Source organism: Gigantopelta aegis, chromosome 4, assembly GCF_016097555.1.
Source record: "Gigantopelta aegis isolate Gae_Host chromosome 4, Gae_host_genome, whole genome shotgun sequence".
Classification (NCBI taxonomy): Eukaryota; Metazoa; Mollusca; class Gastropoda; order Neomphalida; family Peltospiridae; genus Gigantopelta; species Gigantopelta aegis.
In genome coordinates, this window is record NC_054702.1 from 7,444,058 (window position 1) to 7,460,948 (window position 16,891).

General features: G+C 36.9%; 1 protein-coding gene across 1 annotated transcript in view; it reads right to left on the bottom strand.

Moving 5' to 3' along the window:
- LOC121372124 (synaptotagmin-10-like) overlaps positions 1–16,891 on the bottom strand; it is a 76,970-nt gene that overhangs the window by 1,399 nt on the left and 58,680 nt on the right. Inside the window, exons 3-4 of the mRNA XM_041498388.1 lie at positions 2,757–2,877; positions 1,004–1,175 (exon numbers count right to left, since the gene is read on the bottom strand). Coding sequence (XP_041354322.1) covers positions 1,004–1,175; positions 2,757–2,877 — 293 coding nt within the window. The remainder of the gene's footprint in view (positions 1–1,003; positions 1,176–2,756; positions 2,878–16,891) is intronic.

The window sequence follows — 16,891 nt, forward strand, 5'->3', positions numbered from 1 at the left end:
TTCTTGAAACTTGCTGGGTCCTACTAAATATAGGATGATAATTTTTGTGCGGAACTAACATAGTTACTTCCTGTTCGGAAATCAGCAGCTTCACACACACTAACACACACACACACACATACCCGACGACCCCCCCCCCCCCCCACCACCACCACCGCCACCACCACACACACACACACACAATGTTTTCTGATTTACTTTAACGATAAGAGCTGGTATTAATAGTATTTATATATTGATTGAAACGTTGCGGATAGCACTCTTAGCCACACTTGTTACTATTGAATTTGATTTGTTGGTATACACCAGGGCCTCCACAAGTCCAAAATATTGGACTCGAGTACTCGAGTGTCAAACTCGACCCGGACCAGAGTACTCGATGATAATGAGACTAAGGAATAAAGTAAAATAGCATTATGGATCTCAATTCAGGCGCTGAACATGGATACCAAATTATGCCATAGTATTGCATCCCACACATTCGAGTTTTGCACGGGTACTCGAGTCCTTTGAACGAACTCGAGTCATGCTAGACTCGACCCGTGCCCGAGTACTTGAGTACTCGTGGATACCCTAGTATACACCTTATACCAACACCGCCAGCCACCTACCTTCATAATGTAACCGGCGGCAAGCATGCGACAAAATGACGTAAACAAATATAATTAAATGATAGAGCTCTTCCTTGCATGGGTACTCGAGTCCTGTGAACGTCTTGCTAGACTCGATCCGTGCCCGAGTATTCGTGGAGACCCTAGTCTACACCCTACATTTATACTAACAACCACCAGCCACTTACCTTCATAATGTAACCGGCGGCAAGTATATGACAAAATTACGTAAAAATAAATAAATAAATGACAGAGCTCTTCCTTGCACGGGTATTCAAGTCCTGTGAACGGACTCACGTCTTGCTAGACTCGGCCCGTGCCCGTGTACTCGAGTACTCATGGTGAGCCTAGTCTACACCCTACATTTATACCAACAACCACCAGCCGCCTACCTGTCGTAGTCGACGAGTTTTACCAAGAGGTAGACGTCCTCGATGCTCTCCTGTGGCACGTCGAACACGAGGGCCTCGTTAAACACGGGGTGCAGTGTTGACTTCTTCACCGACGTCTTCTTCTTCTTGATTCGCTTCCCCTGGCACATCAGCGAAACCTTCACGTAGGGATCTGTGGGTCAGAAACAACAACAGCAATGTACGTCTTTAATCAAAATGAAATCGTCACTAAGTAATGGAAAATCGGCGATCAGCTTTAACAACACCACAAGAGCACATTGATTTATTAATCATCGGCTATTGGATGTCAAGCATTTGGTGTAATTCTGACATGGTAGAATTATACGAAACATCATCTCACCGGGTCAAAGCACAAGGGCGGACCCAGGAATATTTTAGGGAGGGGAACCAATGGCAAAAGGGACCAACTTCCTGAAATAGGCATGTCAATGAAAATTATAAACAAGTTGTTTAAAAAGGGGCACTTTAAATTGTATAGAGGAGCAGACCCTTCCGTGGATTCGCCCTTGAAGGAAAACAAGTAAATGTGTGCTGAACGACACCTCGGATCATTTTAAACTACAGCTAATTGGTGTCACAAACTACAGCTAGTTGGTGCCACAACTACAGCTAGTTGGTGTCACACATGGTTAGTGTGACGCCTGGTTGACAGTGCAAGAAAGAAAACCTGTTGCTGCCAAACAGTCTATTTCAATCACGAAGGTCAGAAACCAAATTGAGAACTGGTTGTAGGTAGCACTATACCAAATACTGAAACAACATTTCACCAAACCATAGTGCTTTGAAGTTTAACTAGAGCACTGCACACAGAACATGACTAATGCCATGAATATACTACACTCAGGTCGAATGGAATAATAGAAACTAGATAACAATGAACTATTTCTTGGTCGACTTCCTACATTAACGATTCGTCAAATGACAAATATATAACCATAACCAGCTAAACGTAACCCGAGGGCAGGAGATGACGCAATGCGCACACGTGGTGCAAGAGGAAACTATAATAAAACCAAAGCCTCTACCTTCCTTTGAAGCAGACAGCCTAATTCACGGATAAATCCTTAAAGGCTTAGTTGAATACTAGTGTCTAATTGGTAAGCTGTTATTCAGGAAAATCAGTAGTGAATCAAGGTCTGCTATCGGCAGATTTGTTAGCGAGATAAACATTTGTCTTTAAATGTCCCACTATTTTCACACTTCTGTCCACCAGTGGAACTGTGTAAGTGTGTCATATACTACTTGACAATCATGTAGAAAAATATTATATAGAGTATCTTTTTTAAAAATCTAGATGATTCCATGATACAAATCCAATATACGCACTTAATCCAATGACATTTTATATTAGATGCTCCAATGAATTTCCTGAATGAGGCAAAATTAGCTAACATACAGCAAAACTACATTAAACGAACATTTGATCCGTATGTTAAGCCATCCGCTCAGAACTGCAGGATTTGAATCTATAACGGACTTTGCTATATATAGTCATTCTTTACAATAAATATATTCATATAAAAAATTAAATGTTCAACGAAATAATCTAATTAATTACTAGTATTAACATTTCCATGTATACAAAACGTTCTATCTCTCTCTATCTGTGTCTCTCTGTCTCTGTCTGTCGCCGTCTCTCTCTTTCTCTCTCTCTCTCTCTCTCTCTCTCTCTCTCTCTCTCTCTCTCTCTCTCTCTCTCTCTCTAAACTAAAGCTGCGTGTTGACTGAATACCTGAAGATCCAGTGATGTCCATAGCTTTGAGGTTTCTGGCTTTCACTATGGTGAGAGTCAATCGTCCGGCGGTGGGCAGGTAGCACAGTGATAACATCACATCTCCAATATCAGCCTTCTCCTGCAAGAGAAACACGAAAATATACAGTGACAACATCACATCTCCAATATCAGCCTTCTCCTGCAAGGAAAACACGAAAATATACAGTGACAACATCACATCTCCAATATCAGCCTTCTTCTGCAAGAGAAACACGAAAATATACAGTGACAACATCTCATCTTCAATATCAGCCTTATTCTGCAAGGAAAACACGAAAATATACAGTGACAACATCACATCTCCCAATATCAGCCTTCTCCTGCAAGAGAAACACGAAAATATACAGTGACAACATCACATCTCCAATATCAGCCTTCTCCTGCAAGAGAAACACGAAAATATACAGTGACAACATCTCATCTCCAATATCAGCCTTATTCTGCAAGGAAAACACGAAAATATACAGTGATAACATCACATCTCCAATATCAGCCTTCTCCTGCAAGAGAAACACGAAAATATACAGTGACAACATCTCATCTCCAATATCAGCCTTATTCTGCAAGGAAAACACGAAAATATACAGTGATAACATCACATCTCCAATATCAGCCTTCTCCTGCAAGAGAAACACAAAAATATACAGTGACAACATCATATCTCCAATATCAGCCTTCTCCTGCAAGACAAACACGAAAATATACAGTGATAACATCACATCTCCAATATCAGCCTTCTCCTGCAACAGCATTCTGCAAATAAAACATGAAAAATAGACCGTGACAAAATCATCTTCGATATCAGTCTTCTCCTGCAAGTAAAACATTAATACTTACATTGACAACATTACATCTCCAATATCAGACTTCTCGATAATATTAAACATGTACAATGTTAACATAAACGCTAGCAAGTTTATAATCATAACGATAAGCATGAACCGAACAGTTCCATACGATTCTTTATTTCAGCTTGATATCTACTCAACTTCATGGTTGTTGTAAGGTGAAGGTGTGTGGTGTGATATTTAATGCCAACCACCTAAAGATTCAAATTAAATAATGTATGCAACTATCACATGCATATAAAGTATGAAAAGAATAACAATGTATGTAATCATCTATAAAATCGTGCTTACAGACCTATGCCTCTCTTGTGCCCAAAACATTCAGCAATAAAATATATACATATAATTAAAATTGCTCTCATCTATTATCCCCTTGCCATCCAACCCCTATATTAGAGTAAATCAATAGAATGACAGAAAACACAAAACCGATGTAATGCCTCAAGTCTGTTACAGTAAACTGGCCTGCAATCAAATTTGTTTCTTTGAAATAAATGAAATATAGTTGCACATGCAGTAAATATAGCCTCTTAAATCTAGATTATATTTTCTATTCACAGCAAAGTTCACCAGTTTCATTTGGACTTTTCTCAAACGCAGTTCCGAGAGTCTAGTAGTGTCCATACTAACCAATCAAAAGTTTTGACAGTTCAGAAGACTAGCTTATAATTCTCCACGTTTGTAGAAATTGATTACATGACTTCACATTTAATAACTGGCCCTTTTAGTTTGCCCCCTCCCCCATTGCCAGCATCATCCGACGCACGCGCACACACACATACAGACGGACACACAGACATACATAGAGAGACAGACACACACAAACAAACACACATACACAGACAGACAGACACACACACCTACAGACACATACATGTACATGTACACACATACACACACACACACACACAGAGAGACAGACATACACATACATACATACATACATACATACATACATATAAAAACACAGACAGACACACACATACAGACAGACAGACGGACGAACAGACACATAGACAGACATACAGACACACACACAGAGACATACAGACACACACATAGAGACAGATACACACACACAGACATACAGACACACACACACACACACACAGAGGGGAGACAGACACATACACCTACCCACACATATATATATATCTGCCATTACAATTCACCATCAGTGTGAACGGTTTGACCAAATGCAATTTAGCCAAAAATCACATACTGCCAAGAACGTCTGTAAACTGGTCAAAAGTTACTGCTGATGATATGAAAACGTATAGAGCTGAGTCAGATATTTCCTTGTCTCAAATCTATATTCCTAATGATGCAATTTCTTGTAAAACTCCAAACTGCAATATATCTGGTCATATACATGCTATTAATAGTTTATATAATGAAATTGTTAATGCATTAAAATTGGTATCTCAACATTTGATTAAAGGTAATAGTGACAATCATAAAAATTTGCCTGGGTGGAATAACTACGTAAAAGATCTGCATCTCATTGCTCGAGAGGCCTACTTGTTATGGCGAGACAATGGTAAACCTAGAACAGGACTTATATGTGAAAATATGAATAAAACACGTAGGCAGTTTCAATACGCTCTTAGAATGTGTCAAAATGAGAACAATAGAATGAAGGCAGATGCTATACCACAAAATTTGACCGACATGAACTTTCGTGAATTTTGGAAAAATATTTCTACAGAAAATAATAAATGAACTCTATTGGCAACAACTGTGGATGGTGTGACCGGGGAAGAGAATATTGCAGGTTTATTTAAAGAACATTATAAAGAACTTCTAAATTCTGTGACGAGTCAGCATCATCGAGCATATGTTGAAGAGTATATTGCTAATGATTCAAGTTATGTTGCTGAAATGAACGTAAATCCTAATGAGGTAATGGAGTTTGTTTTTAAACTTAGCAGTGGGAAATCAGCAGGGAATGACGGCCTCTTAGCGGAACACCTCCAATATGCGTTCAAGAGATTATTCGTTATATTGTCAGTTTGTTTCAGTGCCATGCTTGTACACGGGCATGTATCTAGTAGTATGACAGATGTTATTCTTGTTCCTATTGTGAAAAACAAAACCGGAGACATAACAGATAAAGGCAATTACCGTCCAATTGCATTAGCAACTATGATATCAAAAGTTATGGAACATGTACTGTTATCACGAACAGACCTGAGTACATCGGACTATCAGTTTGGTTTTAAAAGTGGGATATCCACCGATATGTGTTTATTTGCTTTTAAGGAAGTTATTAACTTTTACATTTCACAAGGTAGTTCTGTGTATGTTTGCTTTTTGGATGCTGAGCCAGAAACTCTGAAGTTGATCAATGTGCCTTCGATATATTTGTGTGGTGATGTACTGAAATTTGTTAACAACTATAAATATCTAGGTCATATTATATGCAAAAACATGAAAGACGATAAAGACATTAACGACAGTATAGAGCCCTTTGTGTACGTGCGGCGATTTGCAAAATGTTCAGAATCTGTCAAAACACAATTATTTGGGAGTTATTGTAGTAATTTGTACGCGGGTGCATTATGGGTGAAATTTACACAGGATACCATGAAGGATTTTAACATATGTTATAATAATGCATACCGATGGATGATCGGCCAACGACGACCATACAGTGCCAGCAAGATGTTTGTCAGTCATCGAGTAAAAAGCTTTGGCGCTTTACTTCGCTCAACAGCATATTCGCTGAAGAGCAGAATCGAAACAACTTCAAACGACCTACTTGCCCAACTGCGGTGTACAACTGTGTACCTCAAATCTGTATGTGTAAATCGCTGGCACAAGCTGCTGTATATTATGTAATCAGTTTTGTATGTGATGTTTATATATGTTCTATGGATCTCTGATCTGAAATAAAAATCTATTATTATTATTTCCATATGTCATCCATTGAAAATTTATCTTGCTACTTTTTTTCTACATCCAGCCCACTCTATTAATGAGTGAAATCCCTTCGCTATATCTGAAAACGTGTTTTACAGGTTATCACTTCGATACGGCTGTGGTAATATCCACCGTATTCATTGGCCAATTATATGCATTAACCCAATGACATATACACTGTAACACCCCTGATGATGCCCACATAATATTTGAATTTTTTCTTCTTTTCGAAAACAGATTTCGTAAATTATTTATACGTTATATCACTGTTTGGATTCAAGCTTTGAGTCCACACACTGTCATGATCTGCTACAATAATACAGAACATACACGGTGTGTATTTTGAAAATATACAGGGGCGGGACGTAGCCAAGTAGTATTAGCGCTTGCCTGATGCGTGATCGGTTTGGGATCGATCCCCGTCTGTGAGCCCATTTGGGCTGTTTGTCGTTACAGCCAATGATCCAAATACCGTGATATATACTATCATGACCGGGGAATATTGCATATAAAAGATATCTTGCTGTTAATTAATCGAAAAGAGTAGCCCATGGAGTGGCGGCAGCGGGTTTCCTCTCTCATTATCTCTGTGGTCCTTAACCATATGTCCAACGCCATATATAACCATAATTACAAAGTGGTGTGTGCGTCGTTAAATAAAGCATTTCTTTCCTTCTTTGTTGAAAGTATATAAAACGTTCTGCAGATGGTGTTACCACTGGGATGGTGGTAATAACTCATTGTGTAATGTCGGCGGCGCGGCGGTGTCGGGTCAGTAGACTGCTGATTACACTTTAGTTCCGCTAGCAGTGGATTTCATTTAATGGTAATATCCTGCCGGAAGGCAGTCGAAATTACTTGCTTGCGGATATTGACAGATTAACCTTCAGCTGTACCAGTTAGGTAGCAGCATACCAAACAACATCACATCGGGGCAGATAGTTTAGTCAATCGAAAGAATTTGGGAGTCTAACCCACCACAAATTGGAACAGAGTTTTCCCCCTTCACATTCATTTCAACTTATTTTCGTGCTTATATCCAATTAAGGTTCAAGGACGCTGTTCTGGGCACATACCTCAGCTATCAGGGCTGTCTGTCCAGGACAGTGGGTTAGTTGTTAGCTGGTTAGTGGTTAGTGAGAAAGAAGAGTGTGTAGTGGTCTTACACCTACCCACTGAACCCTTAAGAACTCGCTCTGGACTGAAGTCGGTACCGGGCTGCGAACCCTGTACCTATCAGCCTGTAGTCCGATGGCTTAACCACCACGCCACCGAGGCCGGTCTTCCCTTCAGAATACATTTTATAGAGGTCTCTAAAACAACATTAAAAATGCACCCGAAAGTTCCTTGGGGAAATATGCCTAATTTTCATAAATTCAATATGATTGCCGAAATTCCCGAAGACAATCTGTTGACAGTATAGCAAGTACTAAGAAAGGTATTTTAGTGATTTTAAACTTTTAAATGTATTTCTTGAACATGGGGAATCTTTTAGAAGATATAAAATTTTACATGAGCACTTTCTTAATTTGCATAAATCCAATATGGCTTATTTTACCATAAAAAAAAAACAGTTAACGTGAACGATTTAGTTGGTTTTAAAGTCAAGATTAGACTTTGGAAGCAAGTCTTTTCGGAAAAAAAATATCATTGATCATTAATGTGGTCATAGATTGGTCACAAATTTGTGTCTAATGACGGGCATTGACCGATAACTAATCACAGACAGCTGTTTTACCATATTGTCTATACATAACATTTGTCTACAATGTATGTATAACATGCTACCAACCTTTTGACATACGATTTGTAATTAAAGTATATTTATTCTCTAAATTGTTGGTATTAAACATGGCAGTTTGGATAAATACAGGACGACAGTCTAACTAGCCAAAAAGTGCTACTCACTAGGACAGATACACACATTCACAGTAACCTAGAAACGTGATCAATATATGGCCCACTTCAGAGACATGGATCAGAAACATATGCTACTTAGTTGTCCAGCGCAGGTTTTGTTTTATTAGTGCCATTTAATAAACCACCACCTTCGATTCCCTTTAAAATGTATTCACTTGGTATAGAACTAGCACATTTGTTTATATATAATACCACCACCACAGGTAAGTGTTATCTAATAAACCACTACTTCCAGTCCATTTGAAATGCATTCATTTGGGTATTACATAGAACTAGCACATTTGTTTATATATAATACCACCACCACAGGTAAGTGTTATCTAATAAACCACTACTTCCAGTCCATTTGAAATGCATTCATTTGGGTATTACATAGAACTGGTACATTTGTTTATATATAATACCACCACCACAGGTAAGTGTTATCTAATAAACCACTACTTCCAGTCCATTTGAAATGCATTCATTTGGGTATTACATAGAACTGGTACATTTGTTTATATATAACACCACCACCACAGGTAAGTGTTATCTAATAAACCACTACTTCCAGTCCATTTGAAATGCATTCATTTGGGTATTACATAGAACTGGTACATTTGTTTATATACAACACCACCACCACAGGTAAGTGTTATCTAATAAACCACTACTTCCAGTCCATTTGAAATGCATTCATTTGGGTATTACATAGAACTGGTACATTTGTTTATATATAACACCACCACCACAGGTAAGTGTTATCTAATAAACCACTACTTCCAGTCCATTTGAAATGCATTCATTTGGGTATTACATAGAACTGGTACATTTGTTTATATATAACACCACCACCACAGGTAAGTGTTATCTAATAAACCACTACTTCCAGTCCATTTGAAATGCATTCATTTGGGTATTACATAGAACTGGTACATTTGTTTATATATAACACCACCACCACAGGTAAGTGTTATCTAATAAACCACTACTTCCAGTCCATTTGAAATGCATTCATTTGGGTATTACATAGAACTGGTACATTTGTTTATATATAACACCACCACCACAGGTAAGTGTTATCTAATAAACCACTACTTCCAGTCCATTTGAAATGCATTCATTTGGGTATTACATAGAACTGGTACATTTGTTTATATATAACACCACCACCACAGGTAAGTGTTATCTAATAAACCACTACTTCCAGTCCATTTGAAATGCATTCATTTGGGTATTACATAGAACTGGTACATTTGTTTATATATAACACTACCACCACAGGTAAGTGTTATCTAATAAACCACTACTTCCAGTCCATTTGAAATGCATTCATTTGGGTATTACATAGAACTGGTACATTTGTTTATATATAACACCACCACCACAGGTAAGTGTTATCTAATAAACCACTACTTCCAGTCCATTTGAAATGCATTCATTTGGGTATTACATAGAACTGGTACATTTGTTTATATATAACACTACCACCACAGGTAAGTGTTATCTAATAAACCACTACTTCCAGTCCATTTGAAATGCATTCATTTGGGTATTACATAGAACTGGTACATTTGTTTATATATAACACCACCACCACAGGTAAGTGTTATCTAATAAACCACTACTTCCAGTCCATTTGAAATGCATTCATTTGGGTATTACATAGAACTGGTACATTTGTTTATATATAACACCACCACCACAGGTAAGTGTTATCTAATAAACCACTACTTCCAGTCCATTTGAAATGCATTCATTTGGGTATTACATAGAACTGGTACATTTGCGTCTGTATAAAACCATGACAACAGCTAAACACCTCTAAATTTGTTCTTGTAAGAGAATCATACTGTCTAATCATTAATAGACGAGTCTTGTTGATCAACAGCTAACATGTTGGCACAAACTCCCCAGCATTCTCCATTTGCAGGAGAACAGTCGAGATCGGATTTGGTGCACCTTGGTGTAGCAGTTTTAGTCATAGTCTATTGTCGTCGATAGGATTTGATATAGCTGTATACACTCTATTGAGCTCAGTGGGATGAATGCTCGCCTGACGTGCTTGCGTAGCAGGATTGGACCACCTCGGTAGATCCATTCAACTTATTGGAATTTTTCTCGTTCCAAATAGTGCACCACAACTGGTCAAATGATCGTGGTATGTGCTTTCCTGTCTGTGGTACATATGAAACATCCCTTTCTGGAAAAATGTAGCGGGTTTCCTCTGGTGACTACGTGTCAGAATTACCAAATGTTTGATATCCAATAGCCGATGATTAATTAATCAATGTGCTCTAGTGGTTTCGTTAAACAAAACAAACTTTTATTACTGAAATATTTTAATGTCGTTGTTAAACACACCTATTTGCGAGAACGCCATGTCAGATTTTTAATATTACACGTCGATTCCAAGACAATCGGGCTGGACATATGTAGCTCTATAGTTATAACCTACATATAGAATACTACACGAGCTTGCCTGTCATACCATTTTTATGAAATTAGTGAACAAGTTTTGGTATATGACGAGTTTCATCAAAATGGTATGACAGGCAATTAAGTTTAGTATTTTATTTATTACAAACCAACTGAAAACAAGCCGCAACGCAGAAGTAAGCAGACGTCGAGACCTACTACATATTTTTCTACGAATTGGGTCAGCCAATGATCTACGTCACGTTCACGGCACGCCAATATTACACTAGTTAGATAATGAGTGATTGTTATGACATTAGCAATATCTTACACTGGTGTGTAATAAAAGTCAAAGAAACACCCATAAACTGAAACCAATACTACCGAAACTGATATCTACCTATCAAGTAGAAAGTAGCTGTGTTTAATAAGAAACTTTAAACCGTCAAACCGTCAAAACTTGCTTTAGGTAGGATCCGTTACCAGTTTGAAGTTCGGTGGCTTATTAACCACTTCACCGCCGAGACTGATCCGAGATTGTTAGGTACCATACCATTTATCTCTTTGTTAAAACGTTTCGAACTGGCGTTAGCTCGTTACATACGTTTTTGACAAAAATCGTAACATAAATGATATCTCAAGACTCTATGTAGTTGTGCAGATACCAGAAATAATGTATTTGTAGTGGTGTAAATACTGGCATTTGAACGTGACCTCGTCGGATTGAATGTGGTGACAGCGGGTTTCCTGTGTGGTCCTTAACCATATGACCGACGCCATATAACCGTAAATAAAATGTGTTGAGTGCGTCGTTAAATAAAACAATTCCTTCCTTCGTCTGATTGAAATTGATATAAAATTTAATAGCTATAATAAAACAGTATAAAGAGATGTGAAATTGCATCTAAAATTTATTGACAATCATTTACGTGTCCATAAAGTCTAATAAATATGTTTCACTAAATTGTCTTTTTAAACGTTCATTGACATTTATTTATATGTTTATAAAATAAAGTCCAATGAATATTCTTCAATAAGTTTTTATTTGTAAACTGGTCAATGATCCACGACTGGTTACCTCTTCGGTAGTCCACGGCATATTCTTTCAGCTGTATTCACGCCAACCAAACTACTAACTTAACAACATAATATTCCATGGTTTTCACGACCCAGATTAGAAGTAGGCACGAGCTGGGGGGGGGGGGGGGGGGGGGGGGGGGTACTCTCCTGCAAAATGGTTATCTTTGAATGTCCTCAAACGATCTTTCAAATATTTTACGAAAGTTTATTTACTAGGACAAATATATTTTACGAAGTTCTTTAAAAGTTTATTTATATGAATGAATGAATGAATGAATGAATGAATGTTTAACGACAGCCCAGCACGAAAAATACATCGGTTATTGGGTGTCAAACTATGGTAATGCAAATAAATAAAGTGATGATCAACATCAATATAAAAATTCAAGACTTAAACAAAAACAGTGTAAAGAACTGTACAAAAACACAAATATCACAGAATTTTACGGATACTGAATTTTACTCAAAACTGCACCACGGTGAGGTTACAGCACACGCAGGTGTTTATTTATATAGTAGGACAAATATTTACATTTTAAATGGAGGGCACGAACCCCATCCTCTCTCTGGTTTCCTGTGGACCTATGTACAATTAGTTTCATCTAGGTGACTTCCTTTAAACAATTCACATAAAAAGGCGTATTAATCAATCCTCTCAAAACCGGACCCTCTGTCAATCCGAATTCCCTCAAAACGGGACGTTTTTCATGGTCCCTTTTTTAATATCTATGCAGAAGAGAAACTCTCTAAACCGAATACCTCTTAAAACCGGACTTTTTACTTGGTCCAAAGGGTGTCCGGTTTAGAGGAGTTTCACTGAATATGGAATTCTGTAAGTTTGTATTAATTTGAAATAGCACTGTTTAAGGTGTATCACTATCCTTAATAAGCAGGTTTCACGATTTGTATTTTTTCCAATAAGTCTACCCAGACAATGTTTACCCGACCTTCAACTATGTAAATAACAGACTGGAGTCGTCACAAGAATTTAATTTAACACGCAAAATATCAACAGACGCTTTGGTAATTAGCAGTTCATCCGCGAGTGTTTTATAAAGGAAACAATGAGAACGGCAGACGAGAATTCTACAGTACAAGTATCTGGGGAAATACTGCGATACTACGACATGAAGGATTACATGGAGGATCTGCAAACTGCATGCATAATATTAACACAGTGTAGGCTGTCCTTTGTGTTGGGTTAGCGCAATGTTCAATGAATAATAGAAGTCACAAGTTGGCTTGTAGGTTGTATTTTTACTTTCCAACATGGAACATATTTAACAGCGTAGTAATACAGATAATAATATAGGTCTCAGCTTTTGAGTGAATGCCACACAGATCTCCTGATAGAGGTGACATTGCGACTGAATACGTCAATGGAACGAACAGCAGATCTGTCCTCCTTAGGTCTTTTCTTGGGTTCTCTCTTGTGTGTATCAAAAAACTAATATTTATAAGATACACGCTAAACACGTATCCATATACAGTGAAACCCCTCAATACCGGACATCCATGGGACCAAGTAAAATGTCCGGTATTCAGAGGTGTCCGGTTTTCAGGGGTCTGCCTGGACGGAAATACCTTCCGTTCTCCATAAAATAGAGATAGTGTTAAAGTGTTTTAAAACAAGAACAACAAGAATATGTTGAAAAATTTATCATCGAGCGAGAGTTCAACACGGCGACGTTTAGCTGGACGTTCCGTCATGTTGAAAATGGACATGAAAATGAAACACTACTAACATCTATTCGACTACGCAAAGCCAACATATACTTTTGCTTACTCTTTATTTCGCTAAACAAACGTTTAAAACAAAACCCAACACATTCACACAATAGAAAGGCAGCAAATTAAATTCCCTGTTATTTGTGTCAATCTTTGAAGCAAATCATGAGATATGTTTGTGCAGGATCACATTTAAGACCTTAAAACACATTCGTAACTTAATAAAGACATCTAACCCAAACCCGAACTCCGCTAATGTTAACCATAATTACAACACAATCAATGTGTTTACAGTAGTTAACTCCATACCACAGCTTGCGATCAGTCCTTTTAATTGTTTATTGTCAAGTTGCTAATCTTGCCTGCTGAGCGGTACCTGTACTGTATGCAGCGGTGATTACACTGATAACAGCGATCTCGAGCATGCGCATATTGCACTAGCCATCGGTGTTCACAGACAGGTGGGCGCCATATTGATTGGTATCGGTTTGATCGTCCGGTATTCAGGGGTAGGATTTACACTAAGTTGACACATTGGGACCGAATTGTTTGTCCGGTGTTCAGTTTAGAGGGGTTTCCGGTTTAGAGGGGTAAAATATAGTGTTAAAAGATGTGTAAATCACGGGACCGCGGAAAACGTCCGGTTTTGAGGGGATTCCGGTTTAGAGGGGGTCCGGTGTTGAGGGGTTTCACTGTAGTAATATATAGCTGTCATGGTGTACTCGTCAAGACGCCTGCAATACCCGTGACAACGATTAAAATACATTGTGTCTTTGATTTTATATATTTTATTAGTGTTTAATGCTAATTGGTCTGATTGGCAGGTCAAGTTCAAGTTTAAGTTCTTTATTTGCTTTGAGTTTTACAACTCACTGCTAAATACATAACATAACGTACAACACAATGGTGGGTGTGGTTTATATATAATTATGGACAAATGAAGTGATATAAGTTATATTTATTACATTAACTATTATCCTGCATTAACCGATCTTTAATTGTTTTCGCTTGCACTAAATATTTGCCTAGATTATTCAATTCCTTGTTGTTACCGGTTGTTAATAACTGTATAAAACGATACACACTTGGCCGCTTATAATAATACATTTTTATATATTTGTGGACACTCTATTATAAAGTGATATTCATCTTCTATAACATTAGCATTACACAGAGTACATATTCTTTCTGATCGTTCGATGTTTCAATACCTGCCAGATTACACATTTAATTTATGAGCGCATATTCTAATCTTACATATTTCTTCAATATAACGCGTTTCCACTGGCAATCTTAAATATGTTTGTAATCTAAATTCATTTAATAAATGTTGATATAAAAGTCCTTTAGGCGTTGTCATTGTTTTGCTGTAACATAATTGCTTAAAAGTATCTAATATCCTTTCTTTGATTATAATATAGATACTGTCGTCAACATACGATAAATTCCAAATATAGTTTAATCCAAGTGAATACAGCTCGTGCCTAATGCTAATTAACCAATTATCGTTATAGTGTGCCATTTCTTCATATATACCCCTTAGAATACAATTTGTAGTTTTACGTAATTTTATTCAATGTTTAAAAATTCTCAGTTTTCTTGTTATCTGAAGTGGAAACCGTCCCAGTTCGCTACAAACAAATTCGTTACACGTTCCTTTTCTTACACCCAATAATCTTTTACAAAATTGTATATGTACTTTTTCAACATCATGACCCGAGTGAAAGCCCCAAACTTCAACACCATAACTAAGGATAGAGTTAATATATGTATCAAAAACAGCAAGCATTGTGTCGATATTGAAGAAATTGTTCCTGCATACATTCAATATTGAAAATAATGCCTTGCATCCTTGTTCTGCAAATCGTTTCTGTGTACGTGCAAATTTACCATTATAGAAAAATAAAACGCCAAGATAAATAAATTCATTTACAACCTCTAGTTTACACCCATTAAAGTACCACTTCTCATTATCTCGTAATTTACCTCCGTTTCTAAAAACAACAATTTTAGTTTTATTTGTATTGACAGTTAAATCCCAGTTTTGGGTATTTATAATTAAACAGAGAATTAATTATTTTTTGTAACCCTTCAGCTAACAGAGCCATGTCATCAGCATACATTATCAGGAATATGTTTCACATTTGTATATCGATATAAGGAAAAATGGTCTGATATTAGCTGCATCTCACAGTCATTGACATACATGGAAAATAATATTGGCGACAACATTTCTCCTTGAAATAAACCATTTTTGTATATAAAGATATCAGAAATTGCATTATTATATTTTACACAACATTTAACATTTTGATATAGCGAACTTATTATAGCAAGCATTTTCCCACTTACGCCTTGTTTAATTAATTTATACCATAAATTTTGTCTATTTACAAAGTCAAATGCTTTTCTGTAGTCAACAAAACAGCAATAAAGCCGTTTTTGTGCATTACACACTCTGTTTATTAGGGACTGTAGAACGAAAATTGCAACCACATGTTTTCTAAAGCCAAATTGGGCGTCAGTGATAATATTATTTTCCATGTCAAAATTACATAATCTTTCATTTAGTATATTGGTGAACAATTTACCTAGGTAGCTAACTAGAGTAATACCTCTATAATTATCCATGTCGTTGGGATTTCCCTTTTTAAAAACAGGCACTATACGTCCAACTGACTAACTATGAAGGAAATGATCGGATTTAAAAACAGTATTAAACAATATCATCAAACATGGCATCAAAACATTCATACAATTAATAAAATATTCGTTTAAAAGACCATCATATTCACATGCTTTGTTTTTCTTTAACTTATGAATAGCATTCCATATTTCGCTCTCGGTGATGTGACTATCTAATAAGCCACACACTGTGTCATCAGTGTAAAGAGTATCATAATTGGTTAAAAAGTTATCTACTTCATTGTTACTTGTTGGTTCGTTTAAAGCCAGATTTAAAAAATGATTATAAAAATCGTCATTACCGAGTTCTGATTTGACATTATTTTTACGTTTCTCGAACTGTTTGTAAAATGATTTTGGGTTATGTTTCCGCAAATAATTCAGCTTGTTACCTTGTTGAGACGTGTACTGTCGTTTTAGTCTGCGTTCTAAATGTAAGCATTTTTTAAACTAACAAGTTCTATACGATTTTCTGTTGTTTTATTTCGATTAAACACTTTAATTGCTTTTCTG